Source organism: Canis lupus, chromosome 14, assembly GCF_048164855.1.
Source record: "Canis lupus baileyi chromosome 14, mCanLup2.hap1, whole genome shotgun sequence".
Taxonomy (NCBI): Eukaryota; Metazoa; Chordata; class Mammalia; order Carnivora; family Canidae; genus Canis; species Canis lupus.
The window spans coordinates 49,225,741-49,242,492 of NC_132851.1; the positions used below are offsets into that span (position 1 = coordinate 49,225,741).

General features: G+C 49.3%; 1 protein-coding gene across 4 annotated transcripts in view; it reads left to right on the forward strand.

Annotated features, from left to right (window-relative positions):
• Positions 1 to 12,539: 12,539 nt before the first annotated feature.
• Positions 12,540 to 16,752, forward strand: part of KIT (KIT proto-oncogene, receptor tyrosine kinase) — an 83,654-nt gene continuing 79,441 nt past the window's right edge. For all 4 annotated transcript variants that reach the window (XM_072775083.1, XM_072775086.1, XM_072775085.1 and 1 more), the window contains exon 1: positions 12,540 to 12,713. In XM_072775083.1, the coding sequence (XP_072631184.1) occupies positions 12,641 to 12,713 (73 nt within the window). In that variant the 5' untranslated portion in view covers positions 12,540 to 12,640. The remainder of the gene's footprint in view (positions 12,714 to 16,752) is intronic.

Sequence of the window (16,752 nt, forward strand, 5' to 3'; positions counted from 1 at the left end):
TAAATGTAGTGATTTTCTTTTTTTTCTGCCACTAAGGAGAAGAAGGTGACCGAACCCTGGGATCTTCCCTGATATTTTCCAGATTTGACCGGCTGCCTGAGTAAGAGAGTGTTGTCACTTTCCCAAGGCCTGCTGTATGAGACAAGGGAAAAAGATAATATGGTTAAGTCACTTGCCTGCGATTACACGAGTTGCTCTGCTGCTGTCCTCGAATGTCATTTCCATGCATTTCTTCACCTCTCGCCTCCCAGCATCGCTATTACTTAACCCACTGACCCAGAGAGCTGCTTATTAACATTTAATACATGTTGAAGTGTTAGTGGGCTTTGAACGAAACATGAAGAAGTTTCTGACTTGCTTTTAGCTCTTTGCCCTTGTACCATTACATGAGTAATTCTTTAAAGCTCCACTCTGCCATTTTCATAACCGTAGCATGTATTTTTCTCTGAGATGAAAATGAACGATTTATGAAAAGAGTGTGTCCCTCTGATGCATGCAAGCTTTCATCCATTGAACGGATTTTTTAAAATTTTATTTATTTATTTGAGAGGGAGAGACAACAAGTTGGGGGGTGGGGAGGAGCAGAGGGAGAAGGAGAAGCAGACTCTCCACTGAGCTCCATCCCAGGACCCCAGGATCATGACCTGAGCTCAAGGCAGCCGCTGAACCCACTGAGCCACCCAGGCACCCCCCCCCCCCATTGAACAAATGTGGGTGAGCCCCTGTTGTGCTGGATACTGCATGCTAGGGAGGCTCAGGGGTGGAGTTGGTGTTAGTTTTCTAGTTGCTGACAGGTGGAGAAGGGAGAGAAGGGGGCACTGGGAGACACAGGCAGGTAAAGGGGTGAGAAGCGCAGAATCACAGATGTGCCACCAATTAAAACACATGGCAGGGGGGCCCCCGACTCAGCCCTCTCAGGAGTGAGAAATGTTGCCTTCCTTTAAAGACAAAAGAAAAGAAAACCATCCCCATTACCCTCTCCTCCTCAATAAAGTCATGCCGAGGAGAAAAATACAAAATTCAGTCAAGGCGCAGAAACTGGAAGTTTGTGCCATCCAAAGTGTGTGGCCCAAGTCTGTGCAAAATGCAAAAACACTTGAGACTAGGAATGTTTAATTTGACACAAATATTTATTAATTCCCGGGTTCGCTGCAGAAAATATTTGACGTGGCTCCATTTGGCCAAAGAAATCCCAACTTATTCTTTCATTTTTAAATTATAAAAGTCATGCATGAACATCCTTGAAGAAGAGTTCCAACAGCACAGCAAGGAAAGGGGGGATGGAGTGAACTTCCTTCCCTACTTGCCCTTCCTCCTTCCCACATGGGCCCTCCTGGCCAGAGGCGACGGCCCCTCGATGGTTTGGAGTGTAGCCTTGCAGAGAATGGGTTAGATATTAGGTGGAACCAGGTAAAACTGCGGGCTTTGTGGTTCAAAAAGGGCACAACCTGCAGCACCTTTGTATGGTTCCACCTACTATGTAACGTGCTCTGGGTCATCCTGCACATGTCATCCTGCCACCTCCTCGTTTTCTCTAGCAAGCCATCCTGAAACTCGATGTGAACACAGAGATCGCCTTTATTTTGGGGGGTTGCATGACATTTCTAGAAGAGCTGTTAAGAAAATAATCTCGGGAAGATAAATGAATGCTGCCGAGAGATGCAGAGAGGCTGCAGAAGGCACAACTGCTGGAAAAAAGGATGCATAACATGCTCCCACTTGGAAAATAAACTGGTCACCGCAGGTCATGCCCAGAAGGCCCCGTTCTTCCCAAGGGGGCAGGCCCTACAGGGTGAAGAGGGTGGCAGGGTGGCAAAGGAGGCCCGCCCCCAGCCCTTTCCCTGCGGTGGGGACTCCTGCGGCCTGGTGTGACTCACCTCCCCGCCACCCAGCTTCCACTGCTCTGGGCTGGGCTCCAGGCTGTCTGGGAGAGACGCTGGCTGGCTCCGAGACGCAAAGTCCACAGTCTGCAACCAGACTAAGTTTTTGTGTTAACAATAAATGTTAACTTCGTTTCTGATGACTGCTGGAGTCGGAGGGTAGTACCTGATTCTCCCAGATTGTTGTTTAGTATAAATTTTCATAATTGCTATCTTTCATAATAATGCCCTCAGAGGGCAGTTGGAGGGGAAGCAGCATTGGATTTATGGTCAGAAAAACCTGCCTTTGAACGTCTGCCCTATGGTTTATGAAAACTGATAGACTTCGACTAAACCACTTCTCCTCGGTGGACCACAATTCCTTTGAATAGCTGTAAAACTAAAATAGTGGAAAATACCTTGTCATTTATTGGGTGCTTCCTATATGCCGGGTGCTGCTTTTCGCACTTGATGTGTATTAACTCACGCAATTGTCGTGGCAGCCATATGAAGTGACCCTCTTCTTATCCCATTGTATAGTAAGGAAATAGGTGCAGAGGTTAAATGACTGGTCCAAGGTCACACAGCTAGGGAGTAAGAGGAGTGGAAGCAAGAGGTTCAACGTGTGAAGGTTAAAGAAGAATGAGTGTTCTGGGCAGCTCTGCTTGGCCTTCATGGCAAGAATTTGGTGATTTTTTTTTTTCTCTCAGACTTACTGCCCCCAAATTAGATAATCATGAAAATTTTGGAGCTGGACAGACCCTCAGAAACTGTCAAGGGTACACTTTTCCTTTCAAAAGAGGAAGACATAAGTCCACGCATCCACGGGAGTTGGGCAAAGTTAGAGCTGATGAGCATGGGGGGCATAGATTTTGCCTCCTGCCTTCAGTCTTTTGCATGGTTTTCCCATTGGGTTAAATACTGCAAGCAATTTTTAAAAAACTGTCTATCTTGGAGAAAGTTAAATTTCAACAATAGTATAGGAGAGCTCTGTGTCTCACCGCTCGGCTTCCCCGGCCATCACCCACTCGGCCAATCTAGCTTTATCTATATTCCTGCCCACTCCCCACCTTCCAACCCCTGCTGGAGAATTTTGAAGGGAATCTCAAGCATCATACATTTCAGTATAAATCTAAACACTAAGGACACTCTCTCTTTTTTTTTTTTTTAAATATCAGCACAATGCTATTACCATACCTCAAAAATAACAATATCGCTTAATATGATCAAGTGGCTTGCTGCTACTGTTCAAATTGCCCTCTTTCCTGCACGCTTTTTTTAATAGTTGGTTTGCAGTGAGCAAGTTTTGAACTTTTAGCAAATGCAAGACAGTGTGGAGGACACAGGGATGGTTAAAAAAAAAAAACAAACCCTACCCTTTGGCTCTGAAAGGTCAAGAATGAATCTGAAACTCTACTATTAAAGTGGATCAAATGTACACGGTGGTGCAGGGGGAAGCGATGCAGGGTGGATGGAAGCTTGCTTACTGGCTGCCTGGGCCTAAGCCTACCTCCACGACCGACTCACCAGGTGACCCTAAGTAAGGCACATGGCCTAGCAGTGCCCTCCCCTCCTTACCTGTAAGATGGGGCTGGTAATACCCCGACCTCAAAGCCTTGCGATAATACAGGTAAACACTTACATCAGCACCTGAAACATCATAATTATGCACTAAACACTAGATATTATTATAATATCCCAGCATGGTTATGACCCATTAATAAGTCTTGGAGGCACTTTGTAGTGGATGGTGAAAGGTGGATAGTTCTGCTTATTATGCCACGAATAATAATACATAATAATAATTATTGTGGATGATGATGATGATGATGATAATGATGATGATGATGATTTGGGCCGGGGTTTATTTTTTTAATGTGCAAGTCAATTAAAATTAATTGCCTTTAATTGTCAATTACCAGTAACGCACAAGTGTTTTTGCACTCATATTCTGTCTCTCTCTTTCTTTTTCTCTCTCTGCTCACACTTTTCTCCAAGCTAAGGTCGTAAAGGCTTGATCCCTGAGGATCTCCAAGGCATTTCTTCCCTTCAGGGCCTAAGGGATACAAGAGATCTGATTCCTAACTGAAATGGGATAGCAGCAAAGCCGTTGCTGTAATCCCTATGCTCAGGATAACCGTCCTTCCTGGATTGCTTGATTTGTGCGGGTTGTCCTCTTCCACTCCCCAAACGGTCCCAGTTTGGGTGATGAGTTATGTGATCACCCTACCTACACCTAAAACATGAGGCATGTTTTAAAAAACGTGGTTTGGAGTCACCCTTCCCCTATTTACCTTGTTGCTCACCTCTACCCCTGTGCACCTGCCACTCCCACCCTGCGGGGGGTATGCCCTGGTCTCCGCTGTCACCTTGCCGACTAAAGGCCCATGGACAAGCTCTGCCCAAAGCTACTTATTTCTATCACTAGCAATGGTTTATGCTACAGTTTTGGGTCATGTAACAAGGACCATGCTCCTATAGCTCTCCTTGCAATTATGGAAATCATTTCTATCAATCAAGAATGAGGGGTGGGGGGGTGCCTGGGTGGCTCAGTGGTTGGGCATCTGCCTTTGGCTCTGGTCACGATCCCTGGTGTCCGGGATCAGGTCCCACATCAGGCTCCTTGCAGGAGCAAGGGAGCTCCTTGCTTCTCCCTGTGCCTGTGTCTCTGCCTCTCTGTGTCTTTCGTGAATGAATAAATAAACGAATGAATGGAATCTTAAAAAAAAAAAAAAAAGAATGAGTGGTGGATCCCTAATCTGAGATCATTTAGCTGCCAATTTTAGGAATTGCAAATATATGAAAATGTCTGTTTCCTCCCTCCCTTACCAATCAAGAGACCTGATTTATATGTGCTGTGCGTCAAATACATTTCTTACTCCCTGTATTTACTAACCCACTTCATAACTTTTAATCTTTTTTAAAAAAGATTTTATTTATTCATAAGAGAGGCAGAGACGTAGGCAGAGAGAGAAGCAGGCTCCGTGCAGGGAACCCGATGCGCAACTCAATCCCAGGACTCGATCCCGGGACTCCAGGATCACACTCAAAGCTGAAGGCAGACACTTAACCATCGACTCACCCAGATGTCCCAGTAACTTTTAGTCTTAAAGCAAGTTTTTCTTACTCCTGCAGTATGACTTCTCTATCAGATCCTTAGGAAAATGTAAAAAGGTGAAAAAGTCATGGTGCTTAGTATGAGGATAAGACAGATTTGGATTATACAAATGTATGACAACAGTAATACATTCTTTTTTAAGTTGGCTTTCTTGGAGCCAAAACAAATCCTAATAAAATAAAAATCGTAGAAAAAACACCCAGATGCATAATTTGTCACTTAATTCCATTTTGCAGACAGGCAGCGCCTACTGCGTGCATCATGGTTTTGTATGGGGCAAGCCTTTCAGTAAGATCCACAGTGGAATTATAGCACGGTTTCCTCAAAGAATGTATTATTTAGTGGAGAGGCTATGACAGGGTTGCAAATAATCCTATTAAAAAGCAATGAAAGATATATGACTTAAGAGAGAGATGTCTGAACCATGTGCTGTGGGGATTTATAGGACACAAATGTGACTCTAAAGTTGAGAAATACTCCTAATTCTGGGAAGTAGCGTGGATTTAGATAAGAAGCCCTATCTTGTTGCTTTTTTAATTTATTTATGTTTGTAGAGTGGCCCAGGCATATGAAGTTCTCAGCAATGGTTGTTGATAATTACAATAAAGCAATCTTGTGGTGTCACATTTTAAGTACTAGAGGCAGATAGTCATGTACACTACACACATACATGTAAGGCATGTTCATATAATACACGTCACACATTTATGCGTACACATCCATATATATTTATATATATAATATGTATAAAATATTAAGTCCTATATAAATATGTAGAGAGAGAGAAGGAGAGTATCATATATGTGTATGACTCTAGGGTTTTCTTTCTTTCTTTCTTTTTTTCTTAAGATTTTATTTATTTACTCATTAGAGACACACAGAGAGAGAGAGGGACAGAGACACAGGCAGAGGGAGAAGCAGGCTCCATGCAGGAGCCCGATGTGGGACTCGATCCCGGGTCTCCAGGATCATGCCCTGGGCTGACGGCAGATGCTCAACCACTGAGCCACCCAGGCGTCTGACTCTAGGGTTTTCAAATCAATTCCTGCATCTCTCCCATTTCTCACTTGTCCCTTCTGTTTTTCTCATGTTTCTCTGTTTTCTTCATTCCCTTGTCTTGGCTTCACATTGGGTTTCCACCTGTTTTCCGACCATCCTCCCCCAACAAAAAGATCTTCAAAATCTCCCCCTTCTGGTCCTGTCACCTTCCTTAGCCCACAAATTTCTCAAGCTCCCCAGATTCCCCTCAATCTCTTGCCCCATCCCCTCCCTTCTTGTACCATTATGTTTTTTTCTTTCTTTTTCTTTTTCTTCTTTCTTTCTTTCTTTCTTTCTTTCTTTCTTTCTTTCTTTCTTTCTTTCTTTTTTCTTTCTTTTCTTTTCTTTTCTTTTCTTTTCTTTTCTTTTCTTTTCTTTTCTTTTCTTTTCTTTTCTTTTCTTTTTCTTTCTTCTTTCAAGAATGAGATTGACCAGAGGATAGGGCCAAGAGGGCCAAGAGAGAGAACCTCAAGCGGACTCCACACTGTGCGCAGAGCTGAACATAGGCTCCATCCCATGACCCTGAGATCATGACTGAGCTGAAATTTGAGTTGGCCACTTAACCCACCGACCCACCCAGGCGCCCCTGCACCATGACATCTTTTGAAAACTTATCAAACAATAAATCCTTGGGTCCACTTCTTTGCTTCAAATTCATTACTCAATCCGCTGCAGCCTGGATTCTGGCCCCACAAACTCTGTGTGTGTGTGTGTGTGTGTGTGTGTGTGTGTGTGTGTGTATGTGTCTGTGTCCAAGGGTGAGAGTACATGTTTAATCACCAAAGAGCTCTGGGTTAACCAAGAAAGCGAGTTATCACAGTAATTAAGCACAGTGCCTATGGATTCAGCCCACCAGGGGTTCAAATCCTGGTGCAGGTTATTTAATTTCCCTGTGCCTCAGTTTCTTCAACCGTAAAGTGGAAAAAGACGGACAAATTATCCGGCAGAGTTACTGTGAAGATTAAATGATTTTGTGCCCATAAAGAATTCGGAACTAGGTGTTGTCAGTTCCTATTATGGTTACAAACTGCACTGGATGCTTTTCTGCCCTTATCTAATTTGACTTCCCTAAGAGAGCAAATACAACCGAATCCTCCGACTTCCCTGAAAATCTCCTTTTGCGGCTCCCCTCTCTGTTTTTTTGCCTTTCTGACCCTTGCTTCTCAGGTTCCTTTGTGGAACCCATTTCTGCTTGTCTCTTACATGTGGGTGGTGCCCAAGGCGCTGGCCTCAGCCCTCTGCTCTCCTGGTGGGGGGCACTGGCTGGGGTGACCTCACCTGGTCCTCCGGGGGCAGCAGCCACCTCCCTACAGCCTGATCCTATCTGAGCTCCAGGCCTGCATCTCGAGCTTTCAGGAAGTTCCTGAGCACCTTGAACTCAATATGCTGAGCCACTAGACCTCCAGCTGCCACTCCAACCCCACTTTCCTGTTTGGCCAAAGGGAAGCACCTTGTAGCTCACACTTGAAACCCAGGCACATGCTCTTCGCAGTCATCTTCCGTAGGGCTGTGGGTGATGGGGGCCTACCCGGTTACCTACCTTCTCTCTTATCCACCCCTCTCACCTTCTCACCTGCACCAACTTGGTTCAGCTCACTGTTTCTCCTGGGGATCACCCCACCAGGCTCCCTGCTATTTTCTTCAGGCCCCAAGGTTTGTCCCCTTTCAACTCACCCTTGACTGGGCTTCCCCACTCTCTTTCCAAAATGCAAACCTTACTGCATCTGGCCCCAGCCTAAAGTCCTGGAGTGACTCTTCAGAGGATGAAGTTCATGTTTTTTGGCCCATATGGGCCTTGTTTATCTCTGTGCTCCCCACTTCCCCTCCCTGCATGCCCCATCTCGCTAGCTGTCCTGTGCCTCATGACTTAGGGTTCTGGAATCTTGGTGCTGTGTCTTGCCTCTGGCCCCTTCACACCTGTGCTTTCTGTCTCTTGAACATAGTCCCCTGTTGGCTCTGCCTTCCTCTCCTCCTGACCCCTCCGAATCTAAGTGCCACCTCTTTGGGGGAGCTACACAACGTGATTTAGCTGCTCATCTGTGTTCAGACATCACTCTGTGCATATCTCCATTTGAGTATGTGTCACAGCTTCATCTCTGACCCCCTTACGTGTCCCTTCTTTCTCTCCAAGTCCCATGAGGGCAGCATATGAGTCTTACCTAACTTTGTATTCCTTGCACCTCGGCTGGCACATTTGGCACACGGAGGGTGTTCAATAAATACTGAATGAAAGTTTGAGCCAAGGGCATATATCATTTTCTTTCATCTTCGTAAACTGTGAGGTGGCTAGGGTTAGACTAGGGTCTACCAATAAGGCTCGTACATTCGTTTCTTCCACTTTACAGACAAGAGACTTTCAAACAGTTACCGGGAGAGTCGGGACTACGAAGTGACAACCTGGAAAAGGATTGTACCCTTTGTGTAGTAATTCTACCTCTAGAAATCCCTCCTAAATAATCAGAAGCAGAAAAGCTTTATTCACCAAGATGCTCATCACCAAGTAATTCATGATAGAAAAAATACTGGAAAAAATAGAGAAATAATTCAACATCCAGAATTATGGTACATAATGCAACTAAACGTTATAGTGCCATTATACACGGCTTCCAAAGAATGTTTAATCACCCAGGACAACGCTTCTGTTATGCCTGGTAAAAAAAAGATGGATAGAAAACTAACAAAAATTATAAAATCTTAAATCACATAAATGAGGAAAAAAAAACCCTTACAATAAGCAGAGAAATAAGATTTGACAGAAACATACTAAAATGAACTCTTTAGTAGTTATGTCTTGGGTGGTTTTTGTTTTTTTAATAATCTTTGGCATTTCCTTGATTTTCTACAATGGGCACCTTTGCTTTTACAGTCAGAACTACAAAAATTGTTAAGTTGTAATGAGCATCTTTTGTTTTGCTCCTTCTTCCTCCCATGGGAGTACCTCAGTTTTTCTTTGGGGACACATCCTTCCTCATTCTTAGACCTCATGGTGTGGGTGAAGTGGACCCTCAACTCCGGGCTCCAGGGGTGGCTGTGGGATCCAGACGCAGTCAATCATCATATTGTACCCATCTGGCTTCAGTGATGGGTCCCAGGTGGGCATCTGACTTAAGCCGGATCAGTACTTCTATAGGAGATGTTCATGGGGGCAGAAAAGCTCCGCTCACATTCATACAAATAAGCTGTGAGCCTAGAGCTGCCTAAGTGCATATGAAGACAGGGAAGCCATACAGGCGTGTGCTGCTGAAAGATGGATGTGGAGAAAATGCATGTACACACACACACACACACACGTCACTCCACACCACACCACACCACACCACACACACTACCTTCAAGTCCTGGTGACTTTGAATTCTTGAATCTAGGAAAGTCTCGAATGCTATCATCACTGGACTTTCCAGTTATGAGATCCACAAATTTTAGGTTTTTGGTTTTTGGGTTGAGTCCATTTGAGGTGAGTATCTTTTCTTTTTTTTTTTTAAGATTTTATTTATTTATTCATGAGAGACAGAGAGAGAGGCAGAGACATAGGCAGAGGGAGAAGCAGGCTTCTTGCAGGGAGCCCGATGAGGGACTCGATCCCAGGACCCCGGGATCACACCCTGAGCCAAAGGCAGATGCTCAACCACTGAGCCACCCAGGTGCTCTTCTTCTTTTTTTCTTTTTTAAAAGATTTTATTTATTTATTTGATAGGGGAGGAGGGGCAGAGGGAGAGGGAGAAGCAAACACTTGGATGAGCAGGGAACCCAACATGGGACTTAATCCCAGAACCCTGGGATCATGACCTGAGCCAAAGGCAGATGCTTAACCGACTGAGCCACCCAGGCGCCCTGAGCTGGGTTTCTACAAGTTGCAATCAAGAGTCCTCACTAACACAGTTATGAAAACAATGAACTATGTAAAATATAATTTATAAAAGGCTGTAGGAGGGCTGTCCCACAAAAAAAGTACAGAATTGGCCCTGTACACCCTACCTGACGATGTAAAACATTTCCATCGTTGTGTTTCTATTGGACGTGTTCTGAAATAGAGTTCACTCGCGTAGCAGGTCACTTACAGTACCTCCTATATGCCTTCTTTCAGTACATGGCTGGCATGAGGTGTTATTAAAAATAGCTTGTAACCCTAAAGGCACAGCGGCTGGCGGTTTCCTGTTATGCCTGGCATTCAGTCTTTCATTGCTGGACCTGAGGAGATTTGGGGTCTCTCAGGAAAGAGCTTGGAGTGAATGAAGGGGTACTTGGGGGTTTGGGGCAGTGACTTTTTTTCCCAGTTGATTCAGAAGGACTTCAATATTCTAACAACCTGTATGGCCAACTTGGTGTGTCTTGGCTGAACACAAACCACGTTAGCAGAGATCAGAGTTTCTTTGGGGGGATCTGCCTACTTTCCCAGGCAAGGACTTTGTCTTTATGAATTATTGGGAGTCTTGTGCCTACCAAGGTGCTCAATAGATATTTGGGATGACTGACAGGCCAGCATTGTATAATTCCCTATTCTGTTTTTTTTTTTTTCTGAAAGAAGTTTCCTGCCTAGAATTAAATTGCAATATGGTCCCTTTTCACCCGCTCTTCTGAAGACTTGTTATCCTCTCCAATATCAGTTGATTGAAGAAGAAAATTGTAAATTTTCTCTCTCAGGCATAATGTTGATATTTTAACTCACAGTGATTTTTTTTTTCTTGCTACAAAATGGATTTTAGAAATAAATCAAGATCCCAGAAACTTATGATTGCTTTGAGTGGTAGCTTTTATCTCTGTCATCCCAAGAAAAAGATGTGGTCTGATGGCCCAGAGCACAAAGAGAGACCTTTGAATTTCAGTTTTCCCACAGCTGTATGACTTATTTGCTAGGACATGACATGGGGGTGGGGGTTCCCAGTCTTGACTCTAAGGAGGGTGGCAGGGTCCACCTTTGTCTATTAAAAATGGTCCTCCCCGTTCCCAGCTATTCCTTGTTCAGAGTAGACACTTAGATGCTTGTTGAATGAATACATGAGTTTAAGGAGAGGCAATCATACATATTGACCTCAAAGTGATAATTTTTTGAAAAGATTATTTATATATTTATTTGAGACAGAGAGAGAAAGAGAGAGAATGAGTACAAGGAGGGGCAGAGGGAGAGAGAGCAGCAGACTCCCCCACTGAGTGGGAGCCCGATGAGGGGGGCTCCATCCCAGGACCCCCGGATCATGACCTGAGCAGAAGTCAGAGGCTTAGTCGACTGAGCCACCCAGGCACCCCTAGCAGTGATCATTTTTAAGTGATTAGCTTTAAAACTCATTTCTTTAAAAAAAAAAAACAAACTAACTTGGGTCCTATCATTATCAAACAGGAGAGCTTTCGATATTAAATAAAGTGGGGCGGTTACTTACACATTTTGGATGTCATTTTAGAGAAAAGTCCAGGTATATCTATATTATTCGACCACTTTTTCCGATGGGCACCCTTTTTTGTCTATTTTCCACTCTTAAGCTCTCTGGTAAGGTGTTTTACTGGGTTTATTAAGAAGCCAAAGGGAAAGGCCCTCATACCTGGAGTCAGCCTTAAAAGGACTCCCTCGCCCCTGTACCTGCTGTGAGATCTGAGGCCACTTTTAAACCCCAAGTAAGGAGCATTGCGCTCTCCCTGCCTCGCAAAGCTGCTGCTGTGAGCCTCAAACCCGATTCAGAGCCCGGAGGAGCGGCAAAGCCCCGGGCTTGCCTCGGATCGAGCCCTTCCCAGGCAGTGGAAGCTGGTTTAAGAGAATTATTTTGCTAGTACGTTGCCCCTGGTACAGGTTAGGGCAGCTAAGGGGACCCGGGGACGGTGCTCTGGCTCCGAGGCAGGGACGCCCTGCGATCCGCCCGGGTGCGGGGGCGGGGAGGTCGGTGGGTCGGGGGGGGGGGCGGGGCGGGGGGCTCCCGGATTGCTTCGCGCTGCATCTGTGGCGCAAAGTCGTCTAAAAACTCGGGCTCCCAGAGCAAACTTCGCCGCGGCCGCCTCTCCCCGGCTCGCAAGCCAAGCCCGCTCCTCCGAGAGCCGCGGCGGGGGCTCGGCGGGCGGAGGCCGCAGCGCCCCGTGGAAGCCGCGGGTGCGCTCCCGGCGCGGAGCAGGTGGAGAAGCCGAGCGGAGTGAATGACCTGGGGCCCCCAGGGTGGACAGCAAGGGGAGAGCGAGCGGGGGCCTCACCGCTAATCCCCGGCGCCCCCCGTTCCTGCCGGCTCCTGCACCCCCGCCCGGGGGCGAGCCCGGGACCGGGCGGCGGACCTTATTGTCTGGGGAGCACCTGCCAGGTGGCGGGCCCGCGCCCTAAGGTGCGCTGGGTGCCCGGCTTCACACGGCCCCTCCCCGGGAGCCGCGTCGGGCCCCCGACCGCATCACAGGGGAGGCGGAGAGCCGGCGAGATGCAGGGCCCCGGGGATTAGCCCGTCGGAGGCGCGGCGGCCCGCGAGCCCCGCGGGGGGAGGCGAGGAGGGGCGCGGGGAAGGGGCGTGGCCGCGCGCGGAGGGAGGGCGCCGGGAGGAGGGGCCGCGGCTCGGCGCTCGCCGCTCGCCGCTCTGGGGGCTCGGCTCCGCGGCGCTCCGTGCACTTGGGCGCGAGCAGGAACGGGGAACGGAGCTCCGGTCCCAGCGCAGCCACCGCGATGAGAGGCGCTCGCGGCGCCTGGGATTTTCTCTGCGTCCTGCTCCTGCTGCTGCTGCTCGGCGTCCAGACAGGTGGGCCCCCGGGTCGCGCCCCCCGCGTGCCCACCCCGGCGCCGCCGGCGCGCCCCGGGGCTGCAGCCCGCTGGCCGGGGGTGGGGGTGGGGGTGGGGGTGGGGGTCCGCAGCGGGGGCCGACGACCCTCCGGTGCCCGTGCTTCTCCGCCCCCGGAGGCTCGAGGCGTGCCCGGGACGGCCCCGCGCCCCGCCTCGCTCACCTGCGCGGGGAGCCCCTGGGGCGGGCGGCGGGGGCGCCGGGCTGGGGTCCGGCGGGGCGGGAGGGCGCGAGCTGTGCGGGTCGGGGCGGCTCTTGTGCGCGGGGCGCGCGGGGGCCGAGGCGGGCGGGTCCGGGGTCCGGGGTCCGGGGTCCGGGGTCCGCACCCAGCGCGTTACCTCGGCGCGGCCGCTGCTTCCTTTTGTTGAAAGTTGCGCGTGTGTGGCCGGAGCGCGCAGGTTCGCGGCCGCGCCGAGGGCGAAGTTGGAGAGCCTCTGCTCTGCACACCGCGGGCGCCCTTTGTGGCCCGGAGCTGGGGACAGAGGCGCCGCCGCCCGTCCCCGCCGCCCCCCGGGTCGCCCCCCGCCCCCGGCTATAGGCGTGTCCGCCGGGGAGCCGGGCCCCTGAGCCTGGAGGCGGCGGCTGCGGGGACCACTGGGGCAGGGCGCGTGCAAAGCAGCCGCTAGGCTGCAGACTTTTTGCTGTTGATCCCACGCCGGAGGCTCGCCCCTTTCCGCCGCGGGGCCGTTTCTTTCCTGCCACGCGCCTCCGAGCGGCCGGGAGGCAGCGACCGCGCGCTGGGGCGCCCCGGGGCCCCCGCCCCCCCCCCCGACAGCCCGGCGGGGCTCTGCGAGCCGCTCGAGCCGGGGTCTGCGCCCTGGAACCGCGGGGCCCCGTCCTCCCTGGGAACTGGGAGGTTTGCAACACCCCGCCCCACGTGACAGCTACACTCCTCCGGGGCCGCCTGGGGCGGGGGTGGGAGACGCAGTGGAACTTTCTGCAAATCGTACTTGCATCTGTAGTGAAAACCCGGTTCTGTGTGCGCGGGAACTTGGGTCTGAAGGTGGTGGTGGTGGTGGAGGAGGAGGACTTGCAGGCTCCTGGAAGCCCTGGGTCAGATTCCTCCCCTCCCCTCCACCCCCCCTCCCCCGTTTTTTTTTTTTTCTGGGTGTCGCTAGTGCACGAGGGAGTGCTGGGCGCCCGGCTAAGCCATAAAACCCAGGTCATTTTTTTTTTCTTTTTTGAAAAACCCTTTAAGGCCACCCCGATGGTGCAAGGACAGAAAGTGAGTCTGACCTGGAATTTAAGGGGCTTAAAAAAAAAAAAAAAGAAAGAAAGAAAAGGAAGCATCGTTATGAACTGTCGTGTACTCCATTGACCGCCGGGCGGTTTCCCCTAAAGTCTCCAGGTCCAGCCGGCCTGCTCCCGGGCTTGGAAGGCATTGTGCGGGCTTTCCTGTGGAGGAAGAGAGGCCTTGCATCTGGACCCCGTGAGATGGGGGGGAGGGGGCGTGGATCATGGACCAGGGCCCGGTTTCCGTGGCGGATTTGACCGCTTAAGCTTCAAATGACACATTTGGTCCTCCTGTCTTTGTGCCTTGGCATTTTAAATTGCAGTTAAGGTATGTTCAGGGACCCGAATAGGGCGCCAGAAAAGACAGACCACCCAGAATAGTTCCCTTTTTAAAAATTACATGAATCGGTCGCCTCTGTCTTCATGAATATCCTGCTCCCTTCAATAGATTTTTGGCAGAGGGAGTTTTAGGGCTGGCTCCTGGGGGGCAGTGTGGTATAGTGACAGAGCCTTGAGCTGCCCTTCTCGTTCTCCTTTTTGCAGCATGTATTAGCGGTGTGCCCTTGGCAGGTCATTTAAATTCTGGAGGTCCCAGTGTCCTCCAGAGAACAGTGAGGCATCGGCATCATGAAGGATCCTTTGGGTTCCACATTCTCCTCTTCCAGTGTTCTGGGTGTAGACTACAATTTTTCTGAATTCTTTCCCTGATTCCTTTCTGGCTCCCTGAAATTGCTCTGCCTCTCCCCTCCCCGGGGATCACTGGTGGTTGCTACTGCTCGAGCCCTATGCTAAAGCAGGGGGGTGTGGTTTATTCCTGCTCCCTCCCCAGTCCCCACCTTTGCCTAGTTTCCCTTTGAATACAACCTAGGAGGTGCCGTCTCCGTAGGACCCTCCATCACCGCTCCCCTCAGTATTTACAACCCCTGTGCCCGGCAACACGAGCCTGCCAGGAATAGTGAATCACACTTTCCTCTCGTTCCTGCAGGTGTGAGGCCAGAGTCATACCCAGCAGCTGGCCAAGGGACATTTTGGTTCTTATCCTGTTGGGAATAATACGGTGGTCCTGTAAAGGGATCCCAGAAAAGTCACTTAGCCCCATTCTGGTCTTTCCCCCTCATCCACACATTTTTTTTTTTTTTAATGACTTGATAAAGTCTGCATGCTGTGTTATTACGATGCATTCTCTGATGTGCCTTACATTTCATTTTTTGTGTTGTGTAGTTGTTTTTTATTCAAAACTGGGCCAGGTCCGTGTTTTGGGGTGGGGGAGTCGGGGAGAGGGTTTCATGTGGTATTTCTAGTCCTCCCAACAAGCCCTGGAGGCAGTAGTCTTACCATCCTTACCATTTTATAGCTGGAGACACTGGCTGAGGATAAGTCTGTTATCAAAGTCATCAATGGTGAAGCCTGACATTAGCCCAACTGTATATCCATTCACAGCCTTAACAGAATCAGTTGTGAGATCATTTGAAGCTATTCACTGAGCATATCTTGTATGCCAGGGTATCACTGGAGGCTCTGAGAATATGGGATGGCCCTCCAAATTTTGGTGAAAAAAAGACCTAGAATTGCCTGTCTTATGATGTCTGACTTAAAGTGTTCTCAGTTTGAGGGAAGTATTCACTGGGGAGGGGGAGTCATTCAATATAGCTTCCCTGGGGGGGTACTTAGGCAACTGACCCTGCTCCTGAGGGCTGTAGGTGTTAGCTGTCCCATTCTGAAGGCCTCAGAAATGAAGACCAATGGTCTCTCAAATGATGATGAAAGTCAGTTGAGATTTTTTGTTTCCATCCCCCTCTCCAAAAAATTAAAATGCTCTTAGCGTTATCGTATACTTGTGGCATAGCTGTGAAAGAGCAGACTCCCAGGAATGAGTTCACACCACTGGCTATTTACCCTGAATGGGCACAGTTGAGCCAGAAAGGCAGTTTACCACTCATAGCCCCAAACACATCCTCATCAGAAACGTGCCAAGTGTTTCGTGGGCTTCCCTGGTCGTGCGCGTTTGTTTAGGGACAGATGTTGTTGTGCTGATGGATTTTGCTGCTGTTGTTGACAGCTGCCAGAAGTTGCCCTTAGGATTTTGACTCATTTCCTCAAGTCTCCCCCCCCACCCCCAGCCGATGTTAGGACACCGGGAAATGAGCCACGGCGTCCCGGTGTCCCGAGCAGAAATCTTAAAGCTGGCCTTGCAGGATGAGAACCTCTCCGAGGCAGTGGTCAAGGCTGCAGCAGCGTTGGCTCCAGAATGGATTTATTTGGAGGGTCCACAGGCTGGGACGAGGGAAGTGCTTTGTTTTGCAGCAGGCACGGGAGGGGACTTTCCAAATAAGGGACTGAAAGGCCTTGGAAGGAATCTCAAGTGTGCAAAATTTCATAGGCGGTTTCTGTAACTTGAAGAAGGTGGCTTTGTGACTGCAAGTCCAGAGCGAGGAGCACCTGCCAGGGAGTAAGCAGAGGTACCGGTGTGAGTCCAGGGCAAAGCCAGGGTAAATCTGTGTCAAAGGGAGGGGGGCACTCTGAGGAAGCCTGGCCCAGGACCTCTGATTCTGGACGTTTGGGACCCGAGACAGCCCAGCTTTTGACTTCAGACTAGGTAGGGAGACGTTACCGGCTGCTGGCCCCTGGACATGTGTGTTTTGTTTTGTTTTCCTCCACATGCTGCTTTTTAAGAAAACATCGAGGCAGTGCTTAAAAATCTGGAGAATTTATGTCAAGTTCTCGATTTCTCTGTTCTCTTGAAGAACAGAAAACTCTGCCTCTTTAG